At 38.9% G+C, this 11,442-nt stretch overlaps 1 protein-coding gene across 1 annotated transcript in view; it reads right to left on the bottom strand.

Moving 5' to 3' along the window:
• TPBG (trophoblast glycoprotein) overlaps window positions 1-11,442 on the bottom strand; it is a 67,669-nt gene that overhangs the window by 2,590 nt on the left and 53,637 nt on the right. The window contains exons 3-5 of the mRNA XM_024757448.1: window positions 3,077-3,136; window positions 783-838; window positions 403-618 (exon numbers count right to left, since the gene is read on the bottom strand). Coding sequence (XP_024613216.1) covers window positions 403-618; window positions 783-838; window positions 3,077-3,136 — 332 coding nt within the window. The remainder of the gene's footprint in view (window positions 1-402; window positions 619-782; window positions 839-3,076; window positions 3,137-11,442) is intronic.

Raw genomic sequence — 11,442 nt, 5'->3', positions numbered from 1 at the left:
CTTCTCTCTGAATCCCCAGCGCCTCCCGGCCAAACTTCTCACTCTCCCAGGTCCTTCCCCCTTCCCCCCACCGTCTCCGCAGACTACCTGCCTTCCGGGGTCTCCGCCCCCCGCCCGGACTTCTCCTCCCGGCCCAGGTGAGGATGAGAGGGAAGTTTCATGCTACAGGAGTATTTTCATCTCTCAGAACCCTCTCGGATTAAGTGGAGGAGCGTATAGCTGGCGCCCCCAAGCCCGCGCCCCCTCCAGCCCCTAGGATCCGAGGGCATTCCAGTCATCTCCGAAAGGGAGGGGAGAGGCCGCGAACAAAGCAACGGCGGAACCCGGACCTGCGCTCCTCTCCTGCCCGAGGGCGGGGAGGGGCCCCGGAGCTGCCTTCTCTGCCACCTCCCCACCGCTCACCTCCGCCTCCGTGCGCCCGCCCGCCCACCACCTCCCGAGGCAACTCCCAGTCCCACCGGAGTCGCGGGGACTTCTCGGGTCCGAGCTGCGCGCCGACTCTCCTCGCACCCCAGCCCCAGGCCCAACCTCCGCAGCTGGGAAAAACCAATCCGGGGGTCGGGGGAGGGCAGGCCTGCCGGAGTGGCTGCTCCGGCCGCGCGGCCAGCTTCGGCGGACCTCAGTGGGGGGATTGAATAAAGGAGGCGAGGGGGGAGTCTGCGCCGCGCACCTCCCCCTGGTGGAAACTGACGAGGAATGCGCCAGAAAAGGTGAGGGAATCCCTTCTTCTCCCCCTTCCCCGACATCCCATGGTGGTTCCTCGTTTTGCATACTGGACTTACCTTGGACAGGAACAAAACCGCCGGTGAATCTCGTGGAATTCGTCCTGATTCGGGCACTTATGGCAGTAACCGGGTAGATTTAGGCGTCACAGAGCAACGCGAAGCAGCAGCGTAAAGAAGGGAGCTGAAAATGCACAGCGGCAGCGGTAAAACGCCCAGCAGCTGCAAGGGAGTTTCGGGAGTCTTCCCACCAAAGTGATAACGTTAGACTGCCAACTTCAGATTTAGGTGTAATTAACGCGTCCCTACCTGTCCCGCCCCCGCACTTCTCCGGATAACTTACGGAACTTGTGAAGGGAGAGAGCTAACTTTAAGAAGGGGGATAAAAGATTGGTGGAGAAGAGATTCACTCTTGATTCGTGAGCTTTTCCCTTCCCCAAATTAAAAGCAGAAGGAAGAAAACGGCCGCCAAAGCGTCCTAGAAACAAAAGGCATACAAAGAGGACGTGAGTCACCCGGAAAGCGGACCCGCCCCGCTCACCAGATGTGGCAGCGATGTGTCAGTGCAAGTCACTTAAGATGGGAGAGCTCACGGGGTGGGAGTGGGAGGGAGGCCGCCTGGGGAGAGCAGAAGTTTGGTACCAATATCTAACGCCCCAGGAGGCGCCAGGTAGGCAGGGAACCGAGAGGCTTAAGTCGGGAAAGGAGACTCTGAATGACTGGGTATAGGGGGGATTTGTTACATCGGAGAGGTTTGGGGTCCTGCAGGCTCAATCCTTGTTCTCTCAGTGACTCTGTATCTCCTTTCTCCCCATCAAATAATTTCCCTGAAAGGATGAGAAGGTGGCTGGTTATTCAAGGCTTGTTCATTTTAGAAAGAAAATGGCAATTAGAGCAAACAGTTGGGGAAATTAAGATCTGGTAATATGAAAAGGATCGAATAAAGAATGCCGAAGTTTGTGCCTGTGACGTGTGCCTTTACTGTGAAAAAAGGCCCCAACTCTCAAGTTGATTCCTTATTACTTTTGTGGGAAGAGATAGTCTGCAGAGCCAATAGCCAAAATGACCCAGACAAGAACTGGAGGGGTTGGAGAATGCAACAATTTGTGCAAAAAGCCAGTTTTGTTCACTTGTATCTTCAGCACGTTTATCTAAATCTCTTTTTCTTGTTTTTAAAAGTGTTTTTTTAACACGCATGTGAAACACTTTGACAGAAGAATCTGAAAAGCTGTAGTGATGTTCTGTATCCCGATGGTGGTGGTGGTTACATAAATCTATACATGTGTCAAAATTCATAGAACTTCGTACACAGAAAAGAATCAGTTTTACTGTAGGATAATTTTTAAACAAAATTAATTACTCATGGGGAACAAACTGTCGTAATGCTCTGGCATGATATTAATTCTGGTTCTGTTCTGTTAAGGAGTGAGAAGCGCTTTAGGATTTAGAAAGATAACATTCTCATCCGATCTTAGAGTCAGTTCGGCAGTACAGATACCATGAGTACTATTGTCTTGTTATTCGTGTTACTATTCTGTTTCACAACTGAAAAAACTGCGGCTCTGAACTGAGGATAGCTAGCATTGACAGTGTCTTTTACTTGCCAAGCCCCGCCTGTGCTTATCACTTTACAGAAGTTATCTCTTTTGTTCTTCCCATCAGTACTCAGGTAGGTTCTCTTGCTGCAGTTTTAAAGAGGAGAAAAACTGAGGCAGGAGTCAGTTATATAACTTGTTCTAATGTGTGGTGGAGGTAGGGACCAGGCCCGGATTTGTCTGCTTTTCTTAAATAGCTCACCTTCTGCCTCTGGGTAACATTGAGGAGTTTGTGCAAAGTCCTAGTCTGTATCACTTAGGCAGAAGCGAAGCCTCTCCCCTGGTTCTCTTCCTCCTGATTTTCTTCTACTTGCCTGCAGTTGGCAGTTGGTTATGGCTGCTGAATCCGGACTCAGAAATTTGGGGGCATTTTTAGCTCCGCCACTTACTCATTGTGTGGTTTCTGTATACCTCCGTTTCTTAATCTGTAAGATAGGACCACTAATAAAACGTTATGGCATTTCCATGAGAACTGAGATAACAGGCAAAATTGCCCGGTATTATTGTGCTCTTCTTAATTACTCGCCCTCTCGCCTTTCATTGTGCACCCACCATATCCCTGTAACTGTGTTAGTGATAGGAACCCAAGGATGAATAGTGTAAGGTCTCTTTCAAGTAGAATTGCCAGATTTAGCAAATAAAAATACAGGACACTCCGCTAAACTTGAATTTCAGATACACGATGAATGATTTTTTAGTATGACTGCGTCCCACACAGTATTTGGGATGTACTTAACACTAAAAAATTTTGTTCTTTACCTGAAATTCTAACTTAACCTGGCATCCTGTATTTGGTCTGGTGACAAAGGAGTTCATAACCTGGTGGAAGAAACACAGAAACAAGAGCTTTCAATGCAGAACGTTGAATGCAGTTTAGTATGTGTATCTTTCCAATCTCTCTCTCTGTATATATTTTACTTCTGTTTTTGCTATTTTTTATATGAATGGGATCCTAGTATATGTATTATTCATGATTTTTTTAGTTTTGAAATAACCATATATCATTCTGTGTCCATACATATAGGTATGCTTTCTTCTTTATTTTATAGACTGCAAAATAATTCTGTTCTGTGGATTGTTTTACCACATTTTTTAACTGCCCTATTGAAAGACATTAAGATCAGTAACTACTTTTTAAAGAAGTTTCCTTCAAGTGAGAAAGGCTTACTAGGATCAGTTCTATTTTGATTGTCTTCAGCATCTAATTATCCGGAATTATCATACTTGCTTTACTCCTGACAGCTTGAACATTTTTTTGTGCATGATGCTATTTACATGCTCTAAAGCAGAACAGAGAATTTCAGAGCACATTTTTCCCCATTTATTCTTCCATTCCAGAATAAAATAAAAGAAGGATCTGAATGTCCTAATGGAGAAGAACTAATCTAGTGTATTTCATAGGTCATTTTGTAGCCTCCAGGAAAATATCTCTGCACTATTATTTATTTAGCACATTGTTTCTGCAGGAACCGTTTTTCTTCTAATGACCCAAAGGAAAGTCATTAGTAAATTTTTGAGATATTGCTGCTAAATCCTGGGAAGGCAAGGAATAATGTAGTTTTTTAAATGATGGGCGATTATGGCTACCCTCACAGTAACTAGAAGAGAGAAACCATGTGGTGCAGCATGGACAAACATCGAGGTTATTTAAGACTAGTTAATTTTGGTCTCTGCCTTAAATGAGCAAAGGAGTTGATAAAGGTGAACACTCTCAAGTCTAAAAAATTTCTAAAACAAAATCAAACATTGGTTCCCGGACCGGGGCACGAACCCGCGTCCCCTGCATAGGCAGGCGGACTCTCAACCACTGCACCACCAGGGAAGCCCTGGGGGAAAAAATATATTTTAATTGTTAATGACTAAAAAGAAAACTCTTCTCATGTGCTGATTTCAAATCATTTGTGAAAGAAATAAGCTTCTTGTCTGAGATATATAAACTAAGTAAAATATTAACTAGGGAATGGGTTGAAAAGGACATATTTGTTTCATGAGTCAGTACAATGGGGGTTGGAGCTAGTAAAAGAAAAATATAGCAAAGACATTTCAGGATTTATCAGAAATTAAATAAATACTAAAGAAAGAACAAGCTAAAAGGCTGTAAAATTGGAAAGATTAAACTGGATGTAAATTTGTAATACTTCAAGGATGAGAAAACCTTGAAACATAAATAAAACAATTATATAGCAATCTGCAGAACTTTCCAAATAGTGAACATTACAGGATTATTCAACTTTAAGTGTATTTAACTTTTTAAGTCGTTACTGTATGCCCTCCACCTATTTGATGTTCTTGGGGTACAGAGGTAAATAGGATAAAAATCCCTGCCTTCCGATAACTCACAGTCTAGTGGTGAAGGCAGATTACCTAACAGTTACAAAACATATGGTGACTGCAAGGGTCGTGGTGGAGTGGGGAGACTGGAGAAGACTTCATGGGGGAAGTAATGCCTGAATTTTGCATTTTGAAGTATTAGTAGGAACTTGCTAGACAAAAGGTTGGCAAGTTGGTGAAAAGACTTAGAGAACTTGTTCAGTTCTAGAGACTACATGAGGAAGAGCACAGCACGCATTGGAGAGAGTGGTACAAGGCCAGATTTGAAACACGGTGGGATCAGATTACTGCCCTCTATTGGAAAAAGTTTGATTTCATCCTATAGAGCTGGGGAGCCTGTGAAGATATTTAGCAGGGGAACAACGTGATCAGATGTGCATTTTGCAAAGATCACCTCTGCAATCTGTTTGAAGGGTAAGTTATAGGCAGAGAGACTGGGGGCAGGGAGAGAAATTGGGAGATCCAAGTGATGCATGTTGAAGAACTAAACTAAAGCAGTGTTAAAAGATTGACAAGGCAGGAACAGAATATAGACCAGTGGTTCTCAACAGGGTGACACTGCCCCTAGTGGGCATTTTGGATATTTGTGGAGGCATTTTCTGGTTGCCACAATCATTGGGGAGAGCTACTGCCCTTTAGTGTGTAGAGGACAGGAATGTTGGCTATCCTGCAATTAGAGAGACAATATCATACAATGAAAAATTATGCTGCTTCCCACATGACTTTCAAGTATCCATCTAGGCATTCTTGTAGGTGAAAAACCTGATTATAATCATCTCAGCCTAGAAACAACTCCATTCTACACTTAAATTGCAAGTGGTTATAAAATGGTTTTAATATACACTGAATTTTCCAGGAATGCAGCTACCATGTCATTGAAGAAAAATATTGTTTTGTTTGGGACTCTACCAAAATTTTATCTCTGACAGCTATGCCACTCATGCTATTTGAGACACTAATACAACCCAACTGTGTCAGTGTGCATTTGTATTTATTGCATTTACAGTAATTCTTATTTCAGAATGTCTAATGTAAAGACAAACTATTATCTTTTCACTATTCATTTGAATCTTAGTCTAATTTCTCTTAAATCCTAGCCTGTTTATAAGTAGGTGGAAATAAATTACCACTTCATTAGATCTTCTAGTATAGTTATTTATATGTTATACTACATGATAGTTAACATTTAATTATGCTCCTCTTATTTCTCTCTTATAGTTAGTATAATATATATTTTAAAATTTGTGTGAAGGTATGCTTTATGTAAAGGGGCTTTATAAAATACTTGTTTTAAAAAGTTTGAAAGTAACCTGTATAGATACTTAAGAGGTAGAATCTGTAAATCTTGGTGATTTATTCAATATGGAGGCGAGAATACAGGCATTTATAATTCTAAAACATGTAACATAATAGTTTCTCTATTTTAAATGATGCCCAAGAGAAATCCTAATAACCCTAGACTGAAGAGTCAAATTTGACTGTAAGGAAGCTGAAAAATACCTAGAGTAAAGGATGGAACAGTGAATTTATTTGCTTGAAGAAGACCTGGCTTATTTGGTTGAAATTATTGTCTTTTCAAAAGAAATTGTGATAAATATTTAAATCAGCAGTGTTACCTAATACTCTTTTTCTAATGTAAATTAATTCAACTTTGAAGTTGACATTGAAGATTTTCCATTTCTCTAGTCCTTGCCCAAACTGGGTTCTAAACCAAAACTGGAATTCAGCCAAGCAATGGGAACAGTTGCAATTGTAGCTACCATCCAAATTTAATTAATTTCAATTAAATTTAATACAGTTCAATAAATGTTTACTAATGTGGCTTTTTTGTATGGAATTCACTTTGTCTTCCAAACAGAGCCACCGCCAAAGCCAGAAATTTTCCTTAAAAATTTTCTAATCCTGGCACACTGACAGGCAATCTATTGCATGTCCATGGCAGAGGTTCAGCAGATAGACTTGGGCCAAAGCTCAGACATATGACCTAGGTGTCTCTAATCTATCTTACAAGTCTCATCCAGTGAGCTAAAGCACATAGGTCAATAAGTTGCCTGCTAGCACTGTTTGAAATATTCAAAGCCAATAAGAGAATATTTATCAGATTTGGTTTAGCTCCCCATATAAAAGTCCAGGAAAAGAAGGCTGAAAATATTGTGTATTTTGGAATAGAATCTTATCACATTACCTTGGCAGTGAAAAAAAGAATGAAGTTAAAGAGTTTAACTAGAGAGACAAAATCAAGCCAGCATAAAATGATATGGCCTGAGCAGTGGGTGGGTGTTGAGTATGTGTTTTCTATATTTAATAACAAAATATTTTAATTCATCTAAAATGGTAGAATAAAGGAGTTGGGTGCAAAGGGCATGTCAGAGGATACCTACTATTGAACTTGAACAAAAGCCTGCTGGAGGAATGTGTGACATCAGGTGGTACTTGAACCCACAAAATATTGGTGTGATGACATTTGCAAAGATGTGATATTCAAAATCGTTTACAACTAGTATGGCACAGCCACTGACCAGTAAGTGTTCAATAATCAGGGTGCCACCTGTCAACAAGTAGTAGGGCTTTGGTGTTGCAAGCTGCCTGTATACAAGCAATTATATATATACGGAAGGTTTCCTATTCTCTTGGCACTCCCCGCAGTACAGGCAATCATTAAAATTGTTTCATAACTTCGAAACTTTAATCTAAGGAATTGGAAATCTTCCTTAAAATAAGAAAATAATCAGTAGTTATGAATAAATTGAGTTTATTCATTATTTGTTAGATTAAATAACTTTGGAGGGCATAAGTGCTTCTAGGCACTGTCCTGAGAACTGAGGATGCAATGGTGAATTAAACAGACAAAAGCCTTGTTTTCATGGAGACTTATTGTTTCCATCAGTTTATTAAATCAATTAACTCAAGTGTGGAAATCTAGTTTTCTTTTTTAATTGAATTAAAATATTTTGTTATTAAATATAGAGAACACATAACAACAGAGGATTGTATAACAAAAGCTTGTGTCTAGTAAGCTTTACAAATCCTAATATTTGGTTTCTTTTTCAGTTTTCTTTTGTATATAATTAAAGTGAACAAACTGATAAGTTTTGACATATACATACATTCTTGAAGCCATCATTCAAGAAAATTGACATATAACCCTCAAAAGTTTTCTCGTGACCTTTTATAATCTCTCTAACCACATGTCACCCTCACCCCAACCCATGCCCAGGCAACCATTAATTTGATTTCTGTCACTATAGATTAGTTTGAATTTTCTAGAATTATATGTAAATGGAATCATACAGTATGTGCTTTTTTTTATCTGGCTTCTTTTCACTCAGCATAATTAATTTGGGATTTATACATGTTGTTATGAGTATCAATAATTGATTTTCATTTCTTTACTAAGTAGTATGCTATGATACAGACATAGGACAATTTGTTTATCCCTTTACCTATTGATGGACATTTGGACTTTTCCCAGTTTGGGGCTGTCACATATGAAGCTCTGATAAACATTCACATTCAAGTCTTTGGGCATATGCTTTCATTACTCTTGGGTAAATATCAGGAGGTGGAATGGATAGGTCATATGGTAGATTCATTTTTAACTTTTTCAGGAATGCCAAACTAGTTTCCAAAGTAGTTATACCGTTTTACAATCCTCCCCTCCGTGAAGAAGAGTTCCAGTTGCTCCACATCCTTCCAACACTTGATATCGTTAGATTTTTTTAACTTTAGATATTCTAAAACGTGTAGTGGTATCTAATTTTGCTTTTAGTTGTTGCAATGATGTTGAGCACCTTTTAATGTGTATATTTGCTACCTGCGTATCTTCTTTCATGAAGTGTCTGATCAATTCCTTCGTCCATTTTTATCGAGCCATTTATCTTACAATTGAGTTTTAAGAGTTCTTTACATATATATTCTAGCTATGAAGAAATAATAATAGAGTTCTACACCTAGACAAACATCATTGAAACTCCTGATTTAAGGAAATAGTAAAGAATCCTACAATTATCGAAGCAAAATTGGCACTGGGCGAGGGAAGAAAAATTTAACTGATTTCAGTATTTTTTCTGCTTTACTAGATGCTAGAAGAATTTGGAGCTCTATGAGAAGCCTCAGTTTTTAAAAATAATTTCTTTTTTGAAATATATAATGCATTTAAACAGTTGAAAATTCAAAAGTGGCAGGAAGGTAATACAAGGGGAAATCTTCCAGTCCTATCCCTCAGCTATCCAGTTAACCTCTCCACAGACAACCGACTTTTTTCAGGTTTCTGTGTGTATCTTTCCAGTTAGATCTTATGCATGTGTATGCAAATTCCTTTTCACAAATAATTGAACACTGCACATTGTTCTGCACTATGTTTAATTGAACAATGAGACTCAGATATTCTTCATTCTTAGGGTAATAATGGGCAGATGGTGTTCACTAGACTTGTTTATTAGCCACCTATTGCTGTGTAATTAACCATCTCCAAACTCAGTGGCTTAAAACAATTCTTTATAAGCATAGTTTATGCAACTGTAGGTTGGCTGAGGATTGGGTCATTTGGGTTGGGCTTGGTTGGCAACCTCTGCTAATCCGGGCTGGCTCACGCTTCTGCAAATTGATTTGATTGGTGGGCTCTATTCTAGGTTGGGCTTGACTGAAACACCTTATCCGAAGACAGTTCTGCTCCAAATGGCTATTACCTTCCTCCCAAGACCAGTGGAATAGCCAAGGCAGTAGAAGCATGAGAGCAAGCAAGCTAAATCCATATAAGTCCCTTTTAAGATACAGCTGGCATCACATCTGTCACCACTCTGTCAGCCAAAGCAAATCAAATGCTAAAGCCAAGGAATAAGGAATTAGACCCCTCAGGTGCACAGTGAGCAAGGGCCGCAAAGTAAAATGCCAGGGGCTTGTATAGAGGATGGGCTGAAGAAATGGAGCTGCTGGTGCAATCTACCACAAACTGATATACCACGATCTATTTCAACAACCCCCATTAAGAGATTTTCAGCTTTTTGCTCTTACAAGCAATGCAGCAATGACTGAGTAGACATGTCATCTTTCACATATGCCAGTATAGCTCTAGGATAAATCCTTAGAAGTGAACTTCATGGTTAAAAAAATGGGCTTTTATCATTTTGATAGGTATTGTGAAGCACTGTTTGGAGATTATTGTAACAATGTATATTCCCATCAGCAACGTTGGGACTATGTTATCATTTGTTTTTATCTTTGCCAATCTTTCATGTGAAGATATAATTTTTGCATAGCTCTAATTTGTATTTCTTAATTATAAATGAGGTTGACAATCTTCATATGTTTAAAAAACGTTCGTATTTCCTTTTTAAATCCATCTGCTCATATCTTTTGCCCATTTAGTTCTAATGGGTTTTTTAATTTTTTTCTCAATTGATTTATATATCTTAAAGAAACTAACACTTATTAAATTAAGGGCACATGCAAAAAAAAAAAGCTTCTATAATTAAAAACAACAAGCAGAACCATAGTCCAGCCAGTTCACCAGGGAATCATTGAAAGAGAGAGCTAAGAAGAGCCCTCCTGAGGTCAGAACAAATCTTAGAGATGGTTTCAGAAACTACTCCTACTTGAATTTAATTGTTAACTTAATGGCTTACCTCAGGCTGACATAGCAAAATGCCATAAACTGAGTGACTTAAACAATATAAATGTTTTTTCTCATAGTTCTGGAGTCTGGGAAGTCCAAAATCTAGATGTCAGCAGGGTAGGTTACATTCTGAGGTCTCTTGTCTTGGCTTATAGGCAGCCACCATCTCTGCTATATACTCACATGACCACTTCTTTGTGTGCGGCAGAGAGAGGAATCTCTGGTGTTTCTTCCTCTTCTTATAAGAACTCTAACCTCATGGGAGCCTCACCCTAATGACTTCATCTAAACCTAATCACCTCCCAAAGGCCTCACCTTCTAATACTATCACATTGGGCTTTAGGGCTTCAGTATATGAATTAGGAATTGGGGGTGGGTGGGGGAGCCACACAGTCATTCAGTCTATAACATTTAATTTATTTGAAACTTACTTTATTCAATTAATAAACTAATTCATTTTAGCTATAAAAGATAGTATAAATGAATGTTCTTATTTCTTTTCTTAACTGATTTAAAACACAATTGTATAGAATACTATATATATATAATTGTACTGTTGGGCCAGAACATATAGAAATGTAATATATCTGTCAATAACAGCAGCAAAAAGGTAGATGGGAGCAAAGCTGTGTTGAGCTAAGGAAATGACCCTGATGGTAACTGGAATCCTTGGAACATACCTAGAGAACCAAAAACAGTAAACAGTAAGGTTACTATAACAAACTCTGTAAATATAAACTAGTTCTCATTCTTTTCTCAGCCTGTTTAATACACATAAAAATATACAAGCTAGTACTATTGGTGGTTTAGTAACATATATACATGTATCATGTATAACAATGATAGTGGGAAAGGGGAATGAGAGAATAGCATTGCATAGAAGTTAATGTTTCTATATCACATTGTAATTAAGTTTGTATAAATCTGAAGTATCAATAGATTTTGATGATATGTATATAGTAAGCCCTAGAGCAATCACTAACAAAATAAGTTTAAAAATAGTGAAAAAGTAATTAAAATATTACTCTAGAATATATTCCCTTAAATCAAATTGAGCAGTAGGGGGAACAGAAACAGAAAAGACATTAGACAATAGAAAACAAAAATTTAAATGGCAGACATAAATCCAGTTATATCAATAATAATATTAAATGCAAATGGGTTAAATAATCCATTCACA

Source organism: Neophocaena asiaeorientalis, unplaced genomic scaffold (genome assembly GCF_003031525.2).
Source record: "Neophocaena asiaeorientalis asiaeorientalis breed wild unplaced genomic scaffold, Neophocaena_asiaeorientalis_V1.1 scaffold253, whole genome shotgun sequence".
Classification (NCBI taxonomy): domain Eukaryota; kingdom Metazoa; phylum Chordata; class Mammalia; order Artiodactyla; family Phocoenidae; genus Neophocaena; species Neophocaena asiaeorientalis.
This window is presented reverse-complemented; position numbering and strand designations above follow the sequence as displayed.